Source organism: Prionailurus viverrinus, chromosome B4, assembly GCF_022837055.1.
Source record: "Prionailurus viverrinus isolate Anna chromosome B4, UM_Priviv_1.0, whole genome shotgun sequence".
NCBI lineage: Eukaryota > Metazoa > Chordata > Mammalia > Carnivora > Felidae > Prionailurus > Prionailurus viverrinus.
The window spans coordinates 75,767,077-75,790,345 of NC_062567.1; the positions used below are offsets into that span (position 1 = coordinate 75,767,077).

Here is a 23,269-nt window from a genome sequence, read left to right on the forward strand (position 1 = left end):
ACTGATGGGGTCAAGAGCAAAGAGGGGAGGAGGGTAGGGAATTAAAGAGTTAGGGGTCCGGGATCAGGGAGAGGGATTTAGGCAAATAAAGGAGAACTTGCGTTCCTCCCCCTTCCCCATGTTCTTCTTTGATTTTTTGAATTCTCTTGAACAGTTGGGATGCACTGATTAATTGCCTTCATAATTAAAGACCATGGAGTAAGAAACACTGAAAAGTTAACAGTGTTCAAAGGTGTAAGGTGAGGCCATGTCTCTAGAGAAACTGCTTTCCCCAATTCCTCCTTTCTTTCCCAGGGTAGTTTTTTCACAAACAAAAAATGACTGACCAGAAAAAAGGCTAGGCCATGGTATGCAGATAACTCCCGAGGCCCCAAAGTAGAAACCGAACATGCTCCATGAATAAAGATAGCTATCTGCGTCCTTGCAAGTTCTCTTTTGTTGGAGAAGGGCTATGTTCTGGCATGCCCTGTGGGGGGTTCATTGTTCTCATCTTTAGAAGACCGAATTCTGTGATAGGACTTGGAAGACACCAGAGCAGTGGCACGGGGAGAAGCTCTCTGGCCTAGTTCTTAACCTAGAGGTTAACGTGCCTGAAGTTTAGTTGTGTCTCTGCCATTTCTGTGAGCTATGTGCCTTTGTGCAAGTCGTTTGACCTCTCTGAGATGAATCGATCACACCAGAAATACTGGGTTGCTGCACATAGTCAACATTCTCCAAATGTTTGTTGAATAAATAAGTGAATAAATGCGTGGCTCAGTTGGTTAAGCATCCTACTTCGGTTCAGGTCATGAGCTTGCGGTTCATGGGTTCCAGCCCTCCATTGGGCTCTGTGCTGATGGCTCAGAGCCTGGAGTCTGCTTCAGATTCTTGTCTCCCTTTCTCTCTGCCCTTCTGCTGCTCTCTCTGTGTCTCAAAAATAAATAAACATTAAAAAAAAGTAGGTGAATAAATGAATGAGTGAAGGGACTTGCCTAAGGTCACCCTCAGTGGGAGCTGTGCCTGAAGCCCATAGGTATCCAGCCTTGCTCACAGTGAGGATGGCTCTCCTCCACCTCCTCCTCACTCACTGGCCTCAGCACTCGGCACACCTCCTGGACGATCTGCTCCGGGTTCTGCACGGAGCACAGGACCAGGGTGCAGACCACCACATCCATGGAGCCATCGGCCACCTGCTGCAGCCACCACGAAGTGCTCGAACTGCAGGTGTCGGTTCTCGGCGACGCTCTTGATCAAGAACTTCTCAAAGTTGGGGTTGGGGTCGATACAAGTCACCCTGCATCCAGCCGGGTAGAACTTGAAGTTGGCCCACTTTCAGCAGAGAGAGCTTCCCGGAGGGGCCCGCAAACTCCGGCAGGTTGCTGAAGAGCTCGCGCTTCTTGCTCGCCATCTGTTCGTTGTACATCACGGTGAACCTCCGCGAGAAGTAGGGGAACCATTTTTTTGCATATCTGGTTCCACAAGCCCAGAAGGTTCAGCAGGAACATGGGAAATAGATGTACCAGGATGCAACAGCCTGAAAGAGAAGGTGGCTGAGGACTCCTGGTGTGCAGGAAAGAGAGCACAAACCCCGGGGATGGAGGAGGAGAGCAGGGTGGGGGCAGTGGCACCACCATGGGTAATGTAAGACCCTGCAGACACCCCCAGTAGCACAGAGTTAGCAAATGAGGGATAAACCCAGAGAGGGGGTGTCTCAAGTCCTAATGTTCTGGGGCTCCTACCAGAAAAGAGAGGATAGGAATCTCCAAGAGCATGGCAATGGCCATCTGTCACAATAACTTCAACGTCGGCAACAACTCGCATACACCGAGTCTTTAAGTGTGTTTTCTAACACTCTCTTCTTCACTGCTTAAAAGAACCCACGAGACAGGCACTATTCACTTCCCATCTTATAGAAGAAGCAGCTGAGCCCCACAGAGGTGAACTACAAGGTTGTGCAGCTGGGAAACGACGTCCAAGCGAAACCAGAGGGCCACACTGGTGTTGTGTGGTTTCCACTAAGACCGCTGATCTCTTTTAGGGGAGTAACTTCTGACAGAGACCAGAGAGAGTACATGCATAGGGTGATCACGTGGAGAGGATTGGGACAGAACAACCTCACAAAATGTTGTTTTTGTCACCCCTGGAGGCAGAAATAGCCATTCTCATCGTCTCTAGAAACTTCTCTGGACTAGCCTCCTCTGCCCACCTCTGAGTATCTATCCATATCCTTGCCCATCCTTAGCTCCTTCCTGCCATACAAAGGTGTTTCTCCTCTGAGCCAGGCTGGCCCCATCCATTAAAGCCAAAACCCTAATTAATTAGCTACCGCCCCCCCTCCCCATCTTTAACACCTCTCCTTATGGTCTCTCTCCTTTCCCCCCACCAACCTGCATCATCAAGTCTTTCCATCCCATGGGAATCCTTTCCTTTACCTCGCTTTCCATGCAAGCCAACCACCCCCCCCTTACTTTCTCTTACTGTCAAACTGCGTGAGACATTGTAGGGGGTACTTACTGTTCCCACTCCCTCGCCCCATTCAAACTGCAGCCTGCTGACACCTGTCTTCTGCCCCCACAACCCCACTGAAGTGCATGCAGACAGATGGAAAGGCAGGCAGAGGGAGAGGAGAATGAGAGGGTGACAGTATTAAGAAGTGGTGACCAAAGAATAGAATGCTCTATCTGAGGAGGTGAGAGAGGCTGGTGTCCTGGTGGAGAGACTGTCTGTCCTCAGAGCCTGGAGGGAGGAAGAAAAAGGTGGGTGGGGAGGTAAGTTTGGGCAGAGGAGTGAAGGTAAGAGGTTTTTACCAGATGGCCTGATTTTCTCAGTGAAGAAGAATGCTACGTTACTTTGTTGAAGATAAGGGGGGAGGGGGGAGGACACGAAGAGAGTGGAGAAGCTTTGCCATAGCAACTGGGAGGACTGGAAAAGCTTGTTGACCCAAAGCAGAGAGAGGGGCCCAGTAGCAGAGAGGATGTGGCTGAGCCTGGGGACTGTGAGTTGGTGGTGACACCACATCTTGATGGTATGGTCTTCACAGATGCTCTACAGTTTGGAACTCAAGCAGGATTCAGCGTTTAGGGTGAGCGGGGCTGAGCCAGGCTGAGGGTTCAGGTGGAGGAGGCTGAGCAGAGTCAGGCCTCAGAGACTGAGGGGTCTGAGAGGTCCAACCTGGACAGAAAGTCTCAAGGAGGGTAGTGGGTGGGGAGAAAACAAGAATGGGGTTCAGGCCTGGGGATGCTGGAGAGGCTGAAGAACCCAGCTGCTGAGTGAGATAGTTATGATCAGTCCCATAGCGTGAGGGCAGACTCTCCAAGAGATGGAGCAGTTTAGGGTCTAGAGCGTGGCCACGGGCAGAGACAAGAGGAAAAGTTTGGATGGGAACATCACTGGAATTGAGGATTTAAGGAACAGTCAGGGTGAGATGCTGGGCAGGTTGTTACCTGGAGAGTGGGGGTGCCAGGCTGGAGAGGAGCCCCGGGAGCCAGGTGTCAGAGTCCCTGGCGAGTGTGAGGGAGTGGCCAGGAGGTCAGGAGGTGACTGTGGGGACAGCAGGGGCCAGCCACAGGGGAGGGGGTAGACGTGGTGTAGCTGGACAGCATGAGCCTCTTGGGCTTTAAAAAACTGCAGTGATCTGTGCCACCAATATAGAAAGGCAAAAGCTCAATCAGCATAGAAAGGATTTTTTTCCCAGTAAATAGCACCCTTTGAATGTACACAGCTTAACCCACCGAATCTCTTCCCACTAATGGGCATTTGTGTTGTTGCCTGTTTTTCGCTGATGGAAACCAAGGGCAGCAGAGACCACGTGTGTGCACTTTTGGTGAGAGCATCTGTAGGATAAATTCTTGGCGGTGGGTGTACTTGGTCAAGGACAAGTGTACTCATTTTATTTGTTTTGTTGACTGAGGTAAGCGCAAATGGCTTTAACTTTGAGAGCTATGCCAACTTGCCCTCCAAAGAGGATGGGCCAGTGGGTGATCCCATGAACGAGGGACAAGGCCACATGCTCGCCATCACCGTTACCAAGCTTTGCAGCCTGACAATGTGACGGGGGCATGTGACTTTCCGTATGTTATTCTTATTGTATTTCTTTAATCTGAGTGAGGTGGAGCATTTTGTTTTTCATATTTGCTATTTTCTTCCTCCCTTCCCTTCCCTTCCCTTCCCTTCCCTTCCCTTCCCTTCCTCTCCCCTCCCCTCCCTTCCCCTCCCCTCCCCTCCCTTCCCCTCCCCTCCCCTCCCTTCCCCTCCCCTTCCTTCCTTCCTCCCTTCCTTCCTTCCTTCCATTTCCTTCCTTCCTCCCTTCCTTCCTTCCTTCCATTTCCTTCCTTCCTTCCTTCCTTCCTTCCTTCCTTCCTTCCTCCCTTCTCCCTCCCTTTCTTTCTTTCTTTCTTTCTTTCTTCCTTTCTTTCTTTTTCTTTCTTTCTTTCTTTCTTTCTTTCTTTCTTTCTTTCTTTTTCTTTGTAAGTAATCTAGTGATTCAACTGCCAGAGTTCAGATCCTGGATTTTCGACATCTTAGCTGTGTGACCTTGACCCATTTTCTTAAACTTGTTGTGCTTCTGTCCCCTCTCTTAAAATGGGGACGATGACACTGGGCTGAGGAGCTGTTGTGAGAACTTCACGGGTGAACAGATGCTGTGTGCTTAGGACAGCGCCAGGCACCTGTAGATTAAGTATCCTGTGCACACTGCTGGCTCATATTATGTGCGTCTGTTACCCACTTTCCTGCTGCGTTGGCTTTTTTTTTTTTACAGGTTCACATAGTCAGGAAAGTAGCCTGTTGGCTGTCATTTATGTTGCTTTCTTGCCTTTCGGTATTTGATTAAAAAAAAAAAAGTATTACATTCCGTGCAGACATGATAAATGTTTTTCTTTTTTTTTGTTACGATCGCAAACATTTGCATTCCAAGCTAATGAAAACCGATCATGCCTTTTTTTCTTCTTTAGGAATCAGAGGCTGTGTTTCCAGGGGATGGACGGTGAGCAATGGCTCTGAAAGTGCAGCCAGGAGCCAAAAGAACGTCTCCACCGCCTCGGCCTCAGCCTCCGTGGAGAAGAGCAGCTCATTCCTCCTGCGGGGCAGAGGGGGGGAGCTACAGCACCACAGTGTCCCCCACCTTCCGCGGGTTTAGTGCAGCCAAACCACTTGCTGGTTCCTAGCTCTCCAGAGGCTCGGTGGGAAGCCAGGCCGGGAGGGAGGGGGCCACTGAGCGTGTGCTTGGTGGGTGTGCTTGGCGTGCTGCGCAGGGAAGGGCCAACTAGGAAAGGCTTCGGGGATTATCTTGTCTTAAGATTCTGCCCCAAATGTCCTAAGGAAGGTCTGTGAAGCCGGCAGAGCCATGGGCTGCGGTGGGAGACTCCGTTCAGATGGCCCGCCGTGCTGTGCACTCGTGCAGGCCAGAATGCACTCGGCAGCCTCTCGGTGTGGACGGCTCCTCAGGAAGCCGTCCAGAGGGTACTTATGTGTGCAGCCTGGCACGGAGTGCGCTTGCGGTGCCGGCCTGGAGATGCAGAGGTGGGGGGAGACAGGTGGGCAGGGCTGGAGCTGCCGGGAATACTTCAGGGAGGGGATGGGGAGGCTGAGGGGTGGATCCGCCAAGCCTTCTTTGAATGTCCTCTCAGCTCCCTCTTGCCATGGAACGCTGGGGTTTCTTCTCTGGTGTAGAAACCACGCTCAGGGAGGGGCAGTGACTTATCCAGGGTCACGAGGGAGGTCACTGGCAGTGTTCTGGTTTGCAAAGATCTCTCAGGCCAGGCTCTACGGGAGAAGTGCAAGGGTGGCTGGGAGCAGGTCCCGTGGGGGCTGCAGGTGGGAGGGGGCAGGAAGGGTTGCAGACCATAGGTGGGGGCCGAGGGGTAGGAGCCCGGGGTGGGAGGTAGCGGGGGGAAAAAGAGTTGAGAATGAACCTTGAGGGGTAAGGAAGCAGGAGTGTGTGTGTGTGTGTGTGTGTGTGTGTGCACGCGTGTGTGTATCTGTGTGTGTATGAATGACAGGGTATGTGCGTGAGCGTGTGGAAAGGAAACAGTTGGTCTCTTTAGCCTGCTTGGGGGTGGGGGCTGGGGGCGAGTGGGCTCCCCACGACGGCAAATATCACAAGGCCAGGAATTCTGTGTGTTCTTCAAACTACAGCTTCCAGGTTACGACTCTCTCTCCCAGACATACACACACACACACCCCATAGCAGAGTCCACCGGCGGTCTCCCTGGGCATCCTTCTGCCTCTGGCCTGAGCTGTCTCAACACCAACACGGAGGAGAGGGAGGGCTGGGGGCGTGAGCCTCTACTGAGAACCCTGAGTAGGGGCTGCTGCAAGGTCAGCTTCACTGGAAATCCTTATCTAACTGAAGTGAAAACCAGGAAGGACATTCCATTCCCACCCTCCTCCACCCAGGATGGCCCCGAGGGCTTGGTCTGAGGTGACAAGCTGGTGGGCTCACTGGGGAGGGGCTGGAGGCCTGTCAGCTGTCTCTTCCAAAGGCTCCTTAGGTGGCCCCTCTAGCTGAACCGGGTCTGGGGAGAATGAGGGCGGGGCCGTACAGAGGGTGCGTGGCAAGCGTGGCTGGAGGCTCCGAGAAACGAAGCCTCTGGAGCCGTCTCTGTCCAGTGCCCCCTGTTCCAGCGCCGTGTTTCTCCCTAACTTGGGCTGGGTCTGACACTGCTGGGACTTGTTTGGTAGGCGACACGATGAGAGCGGGGGACCTTTAAACAGGAAAATGGCAGCAGTGGAAGATGGGGAGGAGTGTTTGCGTGCAGACACAAACAAGCACACTCACAGACCTGCCTACAGAAGTGTGCAATTGTGTGTCCACACACACCCTGCCACACGCTGAAGACAGACTTCCACCTGTACAGGAACGTTCAGACACACACACACACACACACACACACACACACACGTCTCAGGTGAGCACACAGAGAAGCCCAGTGGCCTGCAGGTCTGTACACACAGAAGTGTAGACATCCACAAAGTGTCCCAACTACACGCAGGTGTCCCCTTCCTCTCCAGGGACAAATAAAATAAGTGGATAGGAATGTGACTTAGGGGTAGGGGGAAGCCCGGCCCCAAGGCGACCATTCTCACAGTGTCTCTGGGCTTCAGGTGCCCACTGGAGTGAGGAGAGGGACTAGAAGAGGGGTCGTGCCCCACTTGGCCTACTTTCTATATGGTGAACTTGCCAGGGAAACCAGCCAGGCCAGGGCACCTTGGGGTCAGATTACTCAAGAACTGAGCTGATCCCTCAAGGAGGAACTGAACTTGGGGGTTGGAGGCTGTCAGGGAATGCCTTTCTGGAATGCCTGGGGAAGGGAGCTGGGGGCTGACTCCCGGACTAGAACTTTTTGCCCACCCCTTCCCCCAGTCTTTTACGGCTTGATCTCTCTGCTCTGGCCTCAGGAATCTTGCCCAAGCCTCCTCCCGGAACACTGAACTTGTTTCAGATCTGCTCAGCTGGCGATCTCCCTCCCGCCACTCTGCAGGTCAGCCCGCATCCGGGGCTCTGGGGGTCTATGGCCCTGCGCCCCGCTTGGGAGCTTCCGGCTTGGGCCCCAAAGCCCGGCCAGGGCGGAGAGCGGAAGCGTGGCCCGGGGAGGGGCCCGGCGGGCAGCGAAGGGTGGCCGGCGGCCAGCCCCGCCCCTACCTGTGTAAGCCGATCCGCCACCGGAGCCTAGCGGATAAAAGCGACCGGCCGCGGGAGGTCAGCGAGTTCGGCTCCCTCGCGCCCGCCGCTAGGTCCAGCCCGGTCCCGCCAACATGTCCATCCACTTAAGCTCCCAGGTCTTCAGCTCGCGCTCCGCCGCCTTCCCGGGTCGCGGCGCCCAGGTGCGCCTGAGCTCCGTGCGCCCCGGCGGCGGTGCCTTCAGCAGCAGCAGCCTCTACGGCCTGGGCGCCACGCGGGCGCGTGTGCCCGTGCGCTCCACCCACGGGGGCCCGGTGGGCGCCGGCATCCGCGAGGTCACCATCAATCAGAGCTTGCTGGTCCCGCTGCGGATGGACATCGACCCCACCATCCAGCAGGTGCGCCAGGAGGAGCGCGAGCAGATCAAGACCCTCAACAACAAGTTCGCCTCCTTCATCGACAAGGTGAGTCGCCGTACCCGGCCCCAAGCCACGCTCCGGGCCACGGCAGCCACCCCAGCCCAGCCCGCGCGCGGGCCAGGCGCCCGGAGGCCTGGCGTGTTCTCTTTCCGCCACTATCAGAAACCTTTCTCTTTCTCGTGAAGCCTGTGGCTGTTTTTCCCCTTCAGTCTCCAAGCCTCCTCTTCCAGAGAGCTGCCCAAATCGCCCTGCTTTTTCTTCCCAGGATGTGTGCTTCAGTCTGTCAGGCAGCCGCGGCTGGCGGCGGCTGGCGCGTCTGTGAGTGGGCTGCTGGCTTCTTGGGCTGATTCAGGTGGGGAGCTCCAGAGGCCAGGGCCAGGAGTTTCTCTGAGAGGGGGCCGTGTGGCGTCAGAGATGGGGTAGGGGTGATACATTGTTCCCAGCTGAGAAGGTCCTCCCTCCTCCTACTGCTTCTGCTGGGGCAGATGCTGAAAATCAAGGGCTGGAGGGAGGGAGGGAGGGAGGCTCCCTGACATACCTGCCACTTACCTGGTCCTCCAGACTCCCTTTGGTGGTGGAAGGGACGCCCTTGGAGAGAGCCCATTTGCCTCCCCCCCCCCCCCCGCCCCGTGGGGGTGGGGAGCACACTGAGAGGCCCTGGGGAAGGGCCATTTGATAGCGTTTTTTTCCTGGATGTTTGGGTCCCACAGGGTTGGGGGAGGGAGTTGGGGGAGAGAGAGTGGGACTTGGCAAGGAGAGGAGCAGACTTGACTGGAGGGTCTAGGAAGGGAGCGATGTAGGGCTGGATCAGGAACTAAGGGCTAGCTTAGCTGGACCCCTCTGGCCAGGGCCTCCTGCCTCCTGGGTATAGACCAGACCTTCCCTCCCCTGTTTGGCTGTAGTTCTCTCCTTCCCCCACCCCCATGCCCTCTCCTTCATCATTCACACCGTATACATCTTTAAGTTTCTCCTGAAGCCTCCCCAGGCCCAGGCTCCTCCCCTGCTGTTGAGCGGTTCTACCTTACTGTCTGTAGCCCCCCAGGTCCTGCTGTTCCGAGTTGCTAGTTTTGGGGAGGTTGCTTCCCACTCCCAGGCACACTGGAAGCATCCAAGGGGACTTTTGGACCCCAAGCTGAGCATCTAGTAGGTGCTCATTTTGTAGCACCCTGTCCTGAGATTTTGGAGGAAAGGGGAGGCAGAGAGAGGATACTGAGGGAGGTGGCCCAGGACAGACAGGGAGGGGGCAACCCTTCAGGGACGGTGGGGGGAAAGATCATCTGCAGTGTGGCAGGGAACATAGGTGGGAGGGAACACATTGGTGACCGGGTAGCCCTGACCCCTGGGTCAGGCTTTAAGACACGTAAGACAGAGAGCCCTGGAGGAGGGGACCAAGGGCTGTGGTCCCCGGTTGGTGGAACGGCCCACCAGGGCCCAAGCAGGGCAGGGCTTGCAGGGGCCTGGAAGACTGGGGGTGTAAGGGAGCCTGGGCTGTGCGGGGTGGGCGGAGACCCTCCCAAGCTCAGTGTGGGCGGCATGGCCTGCCCCTCATGAGTTTCCTCCTCTCTTTTACTGTCAGGTGCGGTTTCTAGAGCAGCAGAATAAACTGCTAGAGACCAAGTGGACCCTGCTGCAGGAGCAGAGGTCGGCCAAGAGCAGCAGCCTCCCCAGCATCTTTGAGGCGCACATTGCTGGCTTGCGGAGGCAGCTTGAGGGGCTGCAGCTCGAAGGAGGCCGCCTGGAGGTGGAGCTGCGGAATGTGCAGGACGCGGTAGAAGACTTCAAGAACAAGTACTGGCCCCAGTGTGGTGTGCCCTGGCAGGGGTGGGGGGCGGGGGTGTGCACCCGTCATCGGCTGATCCTCAGCAGGCCTTCTCTGGGCTTAGGGGTCAAGTGTGTAGCCGCTCAGTACAGCAACCCTTGAAGGGAAGGCCTTGACCGACACATTCCCTGTCTCTCCGTTCCTCTCTTTGTTCCCGGGGGCTGTTTCCGACTTACTCCCAGGGAAATATCCCCGCTCAGCCCTGACCCACGCTGTTCTCTCTGGGTGCCTGACCAAGGCCCCAGGAGAGGGTAGGACAGAGGTGTCCTGTGACCGGTGTGCGTCAGAACGTGCGCGACCCTCACAGAATGTTCTAGAAGAGCCCCTCTGTTTCGGTGAGGAGTTAGACACCAGAGAGATTCAGGGTCCTGATGGAGATCATGTGGCAGGTCACTGGGAGAGCTGGGACTTGAATGTCGGGCCCCTGACTCCCAGGAGGAGACACAGAGCCGACTTGGGGCTGAAAGAAGCAAGGAGAGGGAGGGAGCGTTGTGAGCCATGGGAGGGTTGCAGAGGCTGAGGGGTGGCTCTGGTCAACGCAGGAACCAGAGAGGAGGCTGTGGTGGGGCGGGGGTGGGGGGGTCGGCGGTGGGCGGGGCTTTCAGGGGCCTGGAAGACTGGGGGTTTAAGGACAAGCCTTTGAGGTGCCCACTGAATTCTCTTTTGTCACCGGACGGAAACCGAAGCCAGAGGCTTGGGCTGGGCCCCACCCTAGCATACTTGCCCAGTGGTGCTGGGAGTAGTGAGTGAGTTCTGTGCTCTGCCCTGGAGGTGCATGACTAAGCCAAGCAGGGACACTGGCTGTGACCGGAGGTAGAACAAACAAAAAGGCCTATGTGGAGGGTGCCCACTCCCCTACTTCCCTAGAGCGACAGCCTAGAGCGACAGTCAACAGCAATAATCCCACAGCAGGTGGAGGCAGACAGGTGCAGGGCAACCAGCGAGCCTCTGTTGTCGTGTGTGTGTGTGTGTGTGTGTGTGTGTGTGTGTGTGTACATGCGCTCACATATACCCTCACTCCAGAGCCTACATGCCAGGCTGAGCTCAGGACTGGGGCCCAGGGAGGCCTGGAAAGGGCACATGGAAGGGCCCAGTGAGCTCCGATTTGTGTGCCCTCTGCTCTCAGTGGCATGGTGCTGAGTCAAGAGTGAACAGATGGCCTTCAGGATATTTCCACAACTATTCTATAGAACCTCAGGGAGCGGGGTGCTGGGGGTCTGGGCTCCTGGAGGGGCCTGCTTGCTCCCCATCATAGCTGCCCTGCTGCCCTCCTGTAGCCCTCGGGCACTGCTGAGTTCCTGCTTCTGACACCTTTTTTTAAAAAGTTTCCAAATAAATGCTGGGTCAGGCTCCAGTGCTCTCTTGCTCTGTGTCCTGAATTGCCAGTGTCCTCCTATGGGTGGGGCTGGCCTCTTGGAACAAGGAGGGATGGGGGGGGGGGTTGCCCTGTGGGAGTAGGGTTGGCGCCAGACCACCTAGCTGGGGCCTGGTTCTTCCCCAGAACTTGGCTGCACCCTCTTCCTGATTTCATAAATTGCCTCCGCTTCAGGCTCCTTCTTTGCCTCCTGAGGGTGGGATTAGGCAGTGGTTAGGGCATGGGCCTGGAGTCAGACTGCCTGGGTTTAAGTCTGGGCTTTGCCACTTAGCAGCTTAGTGACTGGACAGATTATGTTCTGCTCTGTGCCTCCTGCTGATCGTGGTACCATTGTTACAGGGTTGTCGTGAGGGTTAAGTGAGCTAATCCGTGGGAAGCACCTAACACTGCAGGCCCCATTTAAAGGATCCCTAAGCATGGCTATGACTATTGCTTTTTTGCTCCTAGATTGTGCAGTTTTTGTCCTTTACTTTATATACATTTCCTCCTCTCCCCCCTTTCATCCTGCGCCGAGATTCCTAGCCTTAGGAATAGCTATAAGGGAAAGTCAGGGACATTTGGTTTCACAGTTGACACCCAATTTCCCAGGCGTGTCATTAAGGAGGGGTGAAGCCAATGCAGGGCAGAGTTCCACACCTGGAGAGGAGGGGGGACAGAGGCAAAGCTGCACCCACACCACGCACCCTCCTTCTCCTGCAGGTATGAAGATGAAATTAACCGTCGCACGGCTGCTGAGAATGAGTTCGTGGTGCTGAAAAAGGTGAGGGGGCAGACAGGCCGGTGTGGGGGCATTGTCCGAAAACACATGGGCCAGGGGACCACGTGGCCCTCTCACCTGAGCAGCCAGCCAGTAGGGACCTGTGGCCAAAGTCTGGCGCGAGTACTAGAAGAAGGGAGTGATGAGCCTGGAAAAGGACAGATCTGGAAGCCAGGCCCTCGTAGCACGGCCCGTCCTGTGTACGTGTGTGTGTGTTTGTGTGCACGTCGGGTGAGTCACTAGACTTGTTTTTGGCCTCGAGGGGTTAGAGCTAAGACCAAAAGATGGAGGTTAGAAGGGGAGATTTCAAGCCCAAATAGGGAAGTGCTCTATCACAGTCAGAACTTTGCATGACAGACAAAGGTTGGCAAATGGCATGGCTGAAATATTTGCTGAAGGAATGCGATGGGCTGCCTGAGGCAGAGCGATCTTCCTGTCCCTGGAGAAGTGCAAGCCAAGGTTAGAAGGCCTTAGGAATATCTTACAAGGGCTTGATTTCAGATCCCGATTCAGTCCACTCTCTGGGCAACTGTGTTCACGGCCCACCCACGTGAAGACAACCTACCCCAGGGTGCTGGGCCTTTCAAGATTTAGGAGCTTTGGGGATGAATAAAAGCGAGCCTTACCCACGGGAGTTTGGGCGCAAGAATGTGTGGCTCCCAAGTGACACCTGGGCTTGCACTGTTATCTGTGGCTTACCTGTATCACAGTTACCTAAGCTGCATTTAGGCTGGAGGTCCTCCACATCTATGAGCCTTATCTTGGAGTCTGGATGATTTTGTGCTCTTCTATTTCATAAGAAGTTGAGGCTCACGGAGTTGAAGTGATTTGTGCAAGGTCACATGGCTAGTAGGTGGTAGAGCCAGGGCTGTGTCCAACCCACCAGTCAGGAGCTGGGAGAGTGCTAGGTTTGGGGCTGCGGGCTGCTTTGGGCTTCCGGTGCTGGGAAGGCAGACACCGGTATGGTTCCTGGAATGATGCATGGAAATGATGTTCCTCACGCAGCCTGGGAGGGCCCAGTAGAGGAGACGTCCTGTGGCCAGGTCACATGGCCTGGAGAACTGCTGTTTCTTGGTAGGGCCCTGGTGTTTGACCCTGTGGGTTGGACAGAGCTGGCTTGCTCCCATCCCAGCTAAATGGTCCGTGTATGAAGCCATGGTGTCTCTCTACCCCTTCTTGCCACCCCCCCACCCCGCCCCCAGGATGTGGACACTGCCTACATGAATAAGGTGGAGTTGGAGGCCAAGTTGGATGCCCTGAATGACGAGATCAACTTCTTCAAGACCCTCTATGAGACGGTAAGGACCTTGGATATGGGAGACGTGTCATGTCTTCTGTGTCTTAATCAAGGGGTTTACCCCCTGCCTCTGGGCCGTCTTGGTATGTGTTGAGTGTGTGTGTAGGCCTTATCCTCTTCTTTAATTTTTCTGGATTCAGGAATCCATGGTGGGCAGGGAGTTTAGGAGGGGCTGAGGGTAGCTGAGCAGGGTGGGGTCAGATAGGATTGGCCTTCCAGACACATGGGATGACCATTTGTTAGGAGGGGTGTTGGGAGGGGTTGGAAGGAACCAGGAGAATGTCTAGGGAATCCTGGGCTGTGATGGAGTTCAGAGGTGGGCTGGGTGGGGTGGGCAGGGGGTTCTGAGTCAGGAGAGACTGTGGTGCCTAGGAGTTTATGCCCGGAGGGACTGGATGGGTGGCCCCCAAGTACAGGCCACTGTCTACCCCTGTGGTCTGATTCTCTCCTTCTTCCCCTGTCTTGGGCTTTCAATTCTTTTTCCACTTGGGGATTTAGAACCTCTCCACTCCTATCAGTGGGAATCTCTGGCCTTCAGCGGAAGATAGGATGGCCAGTCATCTGGCAGGGCTGGTCTGCGACTTTATTATATATGAGGTTAATTATAGACCACTTCTCAACTCCTTTCAGTCTAGCTTCTGTGAACGTCCAGCCTCCATTAGCCCCTCAGTGAAATTTCCACATGTGTTAATGCAGGGGCTGGCTCCTTGGGGTTTCCTTCGGGTATTCTGATCTCTCTGCAGCCCTTCATACGTCTGTTGTATGTTATATATATGCACGTCTATGTATGTATGCGTGCCTACGTATACGTATATGTGTATTTAATTATTTTCCTCTCATCATGAAAGAAGTACACGCTCATGGCCAAAAATCCAGAAAATTGAGTAAAGCACAAAACAGGTCATTTGTCTGTGCTCTTATCATCTTGGTGCCTACCTTCTCAGACTTTGCGAACTGTGCCTATACACACAGAGATACAAAAATATATATTTTATTTTATTTTTATTTTTTAATGTTTTTATTTATTTTTGAGACACAGAGAGACAGAGCATGAGCAGGGGAGGGGAAGAGAGAGGGAGACACAGAATCTGAAGCAGGCTCCAGGCTCTGAGCTGTCAGCACAGAGCCCAACACGGGGTTCAAACTCATGAACTGAGAGATCATGACCTGAGCCGAAGTCAGACGCCCAACCGACTGAGCCACCCAGGCGCCCCTAGACATATGTATTTTAAATAAAAACAGGAGTGTATTTTTTTTTCATGTAATGACGTACCATAGCTATAAGTACAGCCATATCATCCGTTTTGAAGGCTGGAGAGAGTTCCGTTATTGGGTGGGATATTTTAGTTTACCCACACCCCCTAGTGATCCACTTCACGACGGAGCTCCTGCCACAGCAGAGTTCCCAGAAGGAGACATTACCGTTCACCACATTCTGTCGCTTCTCTCTCGGCTGTGATCCCACCAGACTCTTTTGTTGAGAAGTTACTAATGGGCTCTCTGGGTTGCCAGGGGTGGGTGGACTATTTAGCGGGTGCTGGGTCTGTGTCCCCTCCTGGTGACCCACACCCACTTTGCCTTCCTCTCCCTCTTCTCCATTTGCCTTCCTCTAGTGTGGCAGTGGGGGGGTCCCAGGATGGGTTGTGGGAACAGGGTGGGGTCATGCCCCAAGTCCTGACATTCCGTCTGGTCCCGGCAGGAGTTGGCAGAGTTGCAGTCCCAGATCTCGGACACGTCCGTGGTCCTGTCCATGGACAACAGCCGCTCCCTGGACCTGGATGGCATCATCGCCGAGGTCAAGGCCCAGTACGAGGAAATCACCAGCCGCAGCCGGGCTGAGGCCGAGGCCTGGTACCAGACCAAGGTGTGAGGCTGCTGAGGGTACTCTTTTCTTCCTGGCAAGGTCCTCGGTGTCAGCTTCCCTTACTCCTCACCTGTCTCCAAGCCTCTAGGGCCTGGGTCCCACTGTCCTGGCAGGCACCAGCGTTAAGTCTAAGGTACTCTCCAGCGCCCTGGGAAGAAGAAGATGTGAAGGCCAAGTCCCTCCCCAGGAAGAGATCCCAGCCTGATGGGGGACAGGGCAGAGGAACCTGAAGCACAGAGAGGTTAAGCAATTTGCCTAACTCCACACAGCTAGTAGATGCAAGAGTAGGGACTAGATCCTGGGCCCTAGGCCTCCAGACCGGGGAGGTTTAATCATTGCACATGCTGTGTGGAGGCAGGGGAGCTGACTGTGCAGGTGCTGAGGGAGTGTGCTGGGGTAAACCAGTGTTCTAGAAGAGGGAGCCTGAGGCAGCATGTAAGAGCAGCAGAGGGATGTCTCTGCTGAGATAGGGAATCATCCGTGGGACATAGGTGAGAGCACAGGCATGCCAACAAGGTGACCTGGGTTCAGACTTGCCGTGTGATCCTTGGGCAGTGGCTCCCACTCTCCAGGACTCATTCTTCCCATCTGTAAAATGGGTGGTGCTGATGTTTTTAATAAGTGTGTTTTTATTTTTTTTTTATTAAAAAAAATTTTTTTTTTCAACGTTTATTTATTTTTGGGACAGAGAGAGACAGAGCATGAGCAGGGGAGGGGCAGAGAGAGAGGGAGACACAGAATCGGAAACAGGCTCCAGGCTCCGAGCCATCAGCCCAGAGCCTGACGCGGGGCTCGAACTCAGGGACCGCAAGATCGTGACCTGGCTGAAGTCGGACGCTTAACCGACTGCGCCACCCAGGCGCCCCACAGGATAAAAATTTTTTTTTTTTAATTTTTTTTTTCAACGTTTATTTATTTTTGGGACAGAGAGAGACAGAGCATGAACGGGGGAGGGGCAGAGAGAGAGGGAGACACAGAATCAGAAGCAGGCTCCAGGCTCTGAGCCATCAGCCCAGAGCCTGACGCGGGGCTCGAACTCACGGACCGCGAGATCGTGACCTGGCTGAAGTCGGACGCTTAACCGACTGCGCCACCCAGGCGCCCCAATAAGTGTGTTTTTAATAGGGGTTTGTTTAACGGGTGAGGATCTCAGACTTCTAGTGATTCTCCGGCACTTGGGACATGATGGGGATGGGCGGAGGCCCAGGACCAATGGCGGTGGGCCCCAGGGAGCCATCCTCGCCCTTCCTGTCCTGACTGGGAGGAAAGCAAACCTCTGCTATACACCCCTGCTTGCTGGCAGGGTGTGAAGATTGCTGGGGGTCAGACCGTGGCTTCCTGGGAAGATAAGCTAGGAGGTTTCATCACTCAGAACCTTGGGCCTTCAGTGGATGGGACAAAGGATGAGTTCCCTGTAATCACTGACCATCCCCTCACCGTACATCTCTGTGTGGCCCTCCAGTTTGAGACCCTCCAGGCCCAGGCTGGGAAGCACAGGGACGACCTCCGGAATACCCGGAATGAGATTGCAGAGATGAGCCGTGCCATCCAGAGGCTGCAGGCTGAGATCGACAGCATTAAGAACCAGGTGGGAACAAGCCCTCCTCCCTGCTCCTCCCTGTTTCTTGGGGTACATGAAGGGCAGCCATCCGAGAATGGGGAGCAGGAGGCTCTCCCGGCCTAAGGCTGGTGCAGTTCAAGTCTCACGGGCCTGTGAGATCTCGAGGGTCCTTGTGAGATCTCCAGGAGAGAATGTTCGTGGCCAGGTCCTGGCTCAGGCCAAAGGGAGAAGAAGAGTCCTAGCTGGGCACAGAGCCTGTGGAGGGAGCCTCAGACTTCCCAGCCCGAGAAAAACCATCATTTGTTACCAAATTCGTTACCAAATTGGTACTCTCCTTGCAACTCTCTCCGGGTGCAACGTGCTGTACCTGGGAGCCTGCAATCTGCAGGGATTCGTGGGACCCAGGCCAGCAGATACCCTTAGTGTGGCTCACAAGGTCCTGTCCCTCACTTCCTACCACTGCCTCTCACTGTGCTCCAGCCACACTAGCCTGCTTCTTGTATCTTGCGTTTGCCAGACACGTTCAGGCTTCAGGGCCTTTGCACTTGGTGTTCCCTCCGTGTGGAACGTGGCTCTCCTAGCTCAGCACATGGCCACCCCTTCGTCATCCCTGGGGTTTTGGACACAAGTCCCCTTTTCAGAGGTGGCTTCCTCAACCACCAGCCACTCTGTCAGCAGTGTATCTGAAGCTTCCTGAAGCATCTATCAATATATGAAGTTTTCTGTCTTATTAATGAAGTAGTTGGCTGTCCCCTACCTTCACTGAAATATAAATAATGCCTGGAGAGCAGGACCCTATTCGTCTGACTCACTGCTCCTTCTCAGCACGGGCTGGGGCAGAGGCTTCCCATGAAGACAGGCTAAAGGGAGGATGTGTAGCTGGCAAGGGGCAGGTGTTGAGGAGCCGGTGGAGGGGGGTGGGGTCCAGTCCCTGGCCAAGGGGGCACCGGTGTGATAGGGAAGGGCACCGACAGGTGGACACGAGAGGGTCTCCCGGGAGGATCAGAGGATGGGGAAGGCTGGCAGGGAGGCAGAGCTCACTGGAGACAAGGGAGGGTCTGAGGCAGGGAGTGGCCGGTAAGAGGCAGGGGGAGTGCTGGGCTGCTGGGCAGGGGAGGGAGTGGCAGCTCTCTGAGCTGCACGAGGGGAGGCCCAGGACTAGATAGGCTCCTGGGGCAAGGACTAGCTGCAAACAGAAGGAATGCTCATTCATGCTGGGCCGGAAGTGGCGTCTGGTGCTCGGATCCATCGTGAATCCGACCAACCTGGCCCAAACCAGGGGGGCTGTTGATCAGACATTTTGGGTCTGGGGGTTCCAAGCAGTGTCTCTCTGCTCCAAGTCCCCCTGTTTCTGGGCCTGTTTTGAAGATGGTTTTTGTTCTTGCCAGCTGCCTGAAATTTGGGGACTCAATGAAGATCCTGTGGCTTTGGATCTCCTCCAGCTGGGGGCTGGGGGGATGGGCACGTGTAAATCCTAATAGCATTTATTATTTTCTAAAAATTTTTTAATGTTCACTTATTTCAGAGAGAGAGAGACAGAGAGACAGAGCATGAGCAGGGGTGGGGCAGAGCGAGAGAGGGAGACACAGAATCCAAAGCAGGCTCCAGGCCCTGAGCTGTCCGCAGAGAGCCCGATGTGGGGCTCGAACTCACGAACTGTGAGATCATGACCTGAGCCGAAGTCGGACGCCCAACAAGACTGAGTCACCCAGGCGCCCTGACAGAGCCCATGTATTTAATCCTTGGGATTCCCGGGTGCTGGGGGAGTAGGCTGGTGCCAGGAAAGCCACTGTGAGTGAGTTGCCCTGGTGCTGGCCGGGGAGGCAGGGAGGCAGTGACTGGCGAGGCCTGCCCCCCAGCTCACAGCTGCACTATCGCTTAAAGTGTGCCAAGCTGGAGGCTGCCATTGCAGAAGCCGAAGAACATGGGGAGCTGGCCCTCAAGGATGCACGTGCCAAGAAGGAGGAGCTGGAGGCCGCCCTGCACCGAGCCAAGCAGGACATGGCCCGGCAGCTGCGGGAGTACCAGGAGCTCATGAACGTCAAGATAGCTCTGGACATCGAGATCGCCACCTACCGCAAGCTGCTGGAGGGCGAGGAGAGCCGGTGAGGTCACAGCAGCCAGGAAGGGGATCCTTCTGGGGCTCAGTGGGGACTGGGGCTTGCCATTCATTTGCCCACAGACATTTCCTGTGTACTCTTTTCTGCAAGGCACGGGGCGGGGGGGCGGGAAGTGCAGGGAGGGTATAGCTGGTGCTTGCTTCTTTGCCCCTGATGAGATGACCTGGCAGTAGGAAAGACCACGTGGTGTAACGCTCAATGAAAAAGTTGGAATAATAACAGCCACTTCATATGGGTGGCCAGGGTCATCTTATTTGACCCTCACAACACATTCAGGTAAGCAGGGCAGGTACTGTTTCTAGTTTACGGAGGGGAAACTGCGGTTCGGTTTTATGACTTGAGGGGGCAAGTCAGGTGTGCAGTCACGCTCTGCTGATTCCTGGTCCAAGCCTCGTCCATGATGCCAGGCTGCTTCTCACTGCATAATTGAATGCCAAGTCACAGGATATTGACTGAATGTCGTGGGGTCCCCGAGATATTTGCATACCTGCTGCCAGAGAGCAGGCCGGGCTGGGTTAGCGTTGCAGGAATTCTTCGTGAAAGACTTGGAACCTATGTCCGTGAAGTCGGGCCTTCGTTCTCACCTTGATGGGTTGGTCGATTCATTCAGTCAATTTGCAAGGCTTTAGAGTTGTGCCTTGGGCGAAGGCTAGGGTTTGGAGAGGGTGAGAGGGAACAGCGTGGGTCAAGGCTTGGAAGTAGGACTCATCAGGGCTTGCCTTATTGGAAGCCAGCATGGAGATAAGTAATATGTAAGACGCGCTTCTGCCCTTGGGGAGCTTGTACATGGGCCGAGAAGACCAAACATTTGCAGAGGAAGTACCTAGAGACCACTCAGTTGCATTGGTAAAATGCTGAATTTACACAAACTTTTTCTTTTGGGAGCATTATTCCGGAGGGGCTGGAGAGAGAGGCTGGAGGATGGATGGAGTGGAGAGGAAGGAATTGGGGAATGAGAGAGTGCTAGGGTAGAGTGCCTGGAGGCAGGGAAGAGGAAGAGAAGAAGCGTGGTTAAGAATATGAGTTGGGGAAGGAGAGGAGGAAGGGTCTCTGCCATTACAGTTGACCCGTAACCTACCTGGGTTGGCATCCAGCCTTTGTGGGAAGAGGAATTGAACACCAAAGGCCTCTGGGAAGAGAGAGCAGCTGATCTGGGGCACAGGGCACTTCCAGAGCCCAACTGTCCCAGCTATGATGCCTGTCTCTGCACCCTTCTCCACCACAGGAGCAGGGACAGCACTCTCTTGGGAACACATACCGTGGGTCTCTTTTCCTCATAGAGCCAGAGGTGGGGACCCTTAGAATGGGGCCTGATCCTTTTCCTCCCGTGGGCAGACAAGCAGGCTGAAGGTCAGGGATGGTGAGTGGCATGGCCAAGGTTACATGGAGAGTGGAAACATTCCCCCTTGAAAGCCTAATCTCAGCGTCGGTTGCTACCATCGGGGCTTAGATCCTGGTTCTCTGAGAGGAAACGGTCCTCTCTCCACTCTTAGGAGACATGGAGAGGGACTCCTTGTTTTTTTTGTTTTTGTTTATCCCTTAACCCCTCGACTCTTCCCAGGGGCAGGTCTAGGATTTGTGGTCTTAGGAACTCATGCACTTTGGGGTGCCTTCTTTTAAGAATACAGAGTTACAAATACACAATTGCACAAAAACAAATATTTAGTTAGGATGAGAAAAGAAAAATCACACGAATCACTAAAGTCTTAGACATTCAGGTCTCTTCCTTCTGAGTTCTTCAGGCATGGCACCAGAAACTGTTTCATGAAATCACTGCCTAATTGCAACCTGGCTTCCCTCCCCACCCACAACTGTTAGCAACTCCCAGCGCTTGAAGGGCCCAGTTGAGCAAGGGGCCTGGAAGCTTCCTGGCATATCCTTTTCTTGAACTTGGCCTTTGCTCCTCCCCCTTCCTGGACTTGGGGGTGATGAGGCCAGCTGGGCTCTCCTCACTCCTTCTATCAAAGTGAGGTCTCCCCTCCTCACTGCAGAGTAAACTCAACCCTAAGGCCAAGGGCTTGGTGACAATGGAGTGAGTCACAAAACAAACACGTCCAGCTGTCTCCCTTGGCTTTTCTATTTCCAGTATAGTCTGCTTAAAGCCATCCTGACCACCTTCTGCTCCGTCCTCCGTCCCTGCCTCAGCGACCCTCGTGAAATCTCCAATTCATTAATTATTTCAATACAGACTGAGCAATTACTACATGCCAGACTTCACGCAAGGGGCCAGAGATCCAAGAATCAATAAGCTACAACCTGCTTTGAGGATTTTATGATTTGGTTAGGGGAGGCAGCTGTCTTCATAAATAATAACAGTTCCCATCCACCGAGTCCTGTGTGCCCAGGGCTCTAGGTAAATGATATTATTCAGCCCTCACAAACAAGTCTGAGGTTGGGACTAAGTTGGCCCCAGTTTAGAAGTGAGAAAATGGAGGCTCTGAGACATTGCCCAAGGTCACGTAGCCTTCCCGCAGTGGGGACAGAGGAAGGAATACTGGTCCTGCCTGGTGCCTGGATGGAGGGGCCTGGGACTGCTTCCTCCAGCTCTGAGGAAAGAGTCGCTCTCACAGGTCTCTCTCCTCTGCCCCCAGGTTGGCCGGAGATGGAGTAGGAGCTGTGAACATCTGTAAGTCCTTGGCTGTGGCCATTTCCTGCGCTGTCCGGGCTAGACTGGGTCTTATAGGATGGCATGTCGGCTTGAGGGCCTGCCCTTGTCTGGGACAGGAGCTTCTTTCCCTCACCAGCTTTTAGCAGGTGCCCTGAGGCTCCCAGCCAGTTGGGCTCAATGGCCCAGGGAAGGCGTGCAAGAGGGCAGAGTGGGGCGGGGGAAACCCGTGGTGCATTATCCCCTGCATTGTCCCAGGCTCCTTCTGGGCCCGCTCGAAGAGGGTGGTGGGGGGTGGGGTCAGGCAGTGGGGAGGGGGAGGGGCAGGTACTGCAGGAGGGGAGGGTGGAGTGAGGGGTGGGGCCTCAGGTGGTGGGCCCGTGCTGATGAGCCCTCCTCCTGTTTCTCGCAGCCGTGGTGAACTCCACCGGTGGAGGTGGCAGCGGGCTGGCCGGGCTGTCCTTCAGGGGAACCATGGGCAGCAATGCCCTGAGCTTTTCGAGCGGCGGAGGGCCCGGGGCCATCAAGTCCTATTCCACCAGGACCTCAGCCACCACCCACAGGAGCATCCGAAAATGAGCTCTGCTGTGTGGAGACCCACAGCCCTGCCCCCCTCCCCGCCCCCCCCCCCCCCCCCCAGTCACAGGAGGACTCCCATCACGGGTCCCAAGAGGGCCAGGCAGTCTGAAAAGTGATGTCAGAATAGCTTCCAATAAAGCAGCCTTTCTGAAGCCAGGGTGAGCCCCATCCTGGCCCCTGGGATCCTGGCTTCATCAGCTGGTTGGGGAGCCATGGGGAGGAAGGGGCCCCAGACAGGATGGCGTCTGCTGTGAACACGGAGAAGCCACTTGTGCAGGTGACTGGGAAAGTACACTGGTGACCTGGTGGTGGTGCTCTGAGGGGCGTGGCTCTTAGCCGGTGTGAGGCCTTGGCCTCCTCCCAGGGCTGGGACTGAGTCCAGCTCCTCTCCTGAAGCCCAGAAACATCCCAGGAAGTCTGGCTCTGCCAGGAAGTGGGCGTTGAAGCCTTCTCCTGCTGAGGGAGTGGAGGGCTGTTTGCACACCCCCACCCCCATGCCCTGTGCTGCCAGAGTTCATTCCTTGCTGTGAGAAGGCCCAGACATTCAGCTGCCGCAGGCCTGGGTTTCGGATGTACCAGCCAGCTCGCGCCCTTGGCCCTTGCTGGTGCTGGGTCTGCCCGGCCCTCAGGTCCTGGCCGGGGCTCTCTGGGTCTGGGATTCTGTGCGGGTGATTATGGCAGTGGGAGGAGGCCTGTGTGTGTTTGGGAGGCGGAGGGGTGAGGAGTCCCAGAATCTGGACCCCCTGGCAGGAGGCTCTGTGCCTGGGCGGTGGCTTGTGTGTGTATCCGGCTCCCTGGTGGGGGGAGGGGCATTTGTGTGTCAGCTGCTCGATAAGAGCATCTCTGTGTCTGGGGTCGGGGGTCTGTGTGTCTGTACGCGTGTGGGGGTGTTTTTAGGGTCTATGGGGATATCTGTTCCTGCAACAGCACATATGATGGATGGTGGGGAGGGGGTAGTGGGGAGGTCTCTTGTGTCTAGGACACCTGGGGGGCGTGATGGTGGTGTATATAAGGGGGGCTATCAAGAGAGTGTTGGTTTTTGGGGGAGGAGGAGTCTATATTCGATCCTACGGTCAGGAATTTTCATATATTGAGGTGGGGGTGGGATGGGGAGTGGGGGAAGTGGACCGTCGGTGTCCCGCCAGCCGTGAGTGATAAGGTGCCCCCCTACAGGTGTCAGGAGAGCCGGGCCCTGCCCCTCCTGGCTAAGTCTCCTCCTGGTTGCCTTTCTCTCCCTCTGCTTCCAGCTCTTTCTCACGCTGTCTGGGTATTT

General features: G+C 55.2%; 1 protein-coding gene and 1 pseudogene across 1 annotated transcript; one reads left to right on the forward strand and one right to left on the reverse strand.

Annotated features, from left to right (window-relative positions):
• Positions 1-964: 964 nt before the first annotated feature.
• On the reverse strand, positions 965-7,676 carry LOC125171195 (putative methyltransferase-like protein 7A; annotated as a pseudogene).
• On the forward strand, positions 7,674-22,179 carry KRT7 (keratin 7). The gene is made up of 9 exons (XM_047868380.1): positions 7,674-8,064; positions 9,596-9,807; positions 11,913-11,973; positions 13,173-13,268; positions 14,967-15,131; positions 16,594-16,719; positions 18,577-18,797; positions 21,404-21,438; positions 21,830-22,179. Exons 1-9 carry the CDS (start codon positions 7,735-7,737, stop codon positions 21,994-21,996), a joined length of 1,413 nt encoding a protein of 470 aa, XP_047724336.1. The 5' UTR covers positions 7,674-7,734; the 3' UTR covers positions 21,997-22,179.
• The last annotated feature ends 1,090 nt before the right edge of the window (positions 22,180-23,269 follow it).

Bases quoted from the DNA above. Each gene is read 5' to 3' on its own strand.
- KRT7 (XM_047868380.1), top strand. From the start codon at position 7,735: ATGTCCATCCACTTAAGCTCCCAGGTCTTCAGCTCGCGCTCCGCCGCC. The intron at 15,132-16,593 runs GTGTGAGGCTGC...GTGGCCCTCCAG, and splicing joins AGGCCTGGTACCAGACCAAG to TTTGAGACCCTCCAGGCCCA. The intron at 21,439-21,829 runs GTAAGTCCTTGG...TGTTTCTCGCAG, and splicing joins AGTAGGAGCTGTGAACATCT to CCGTGGTGAACTCCACCGGT.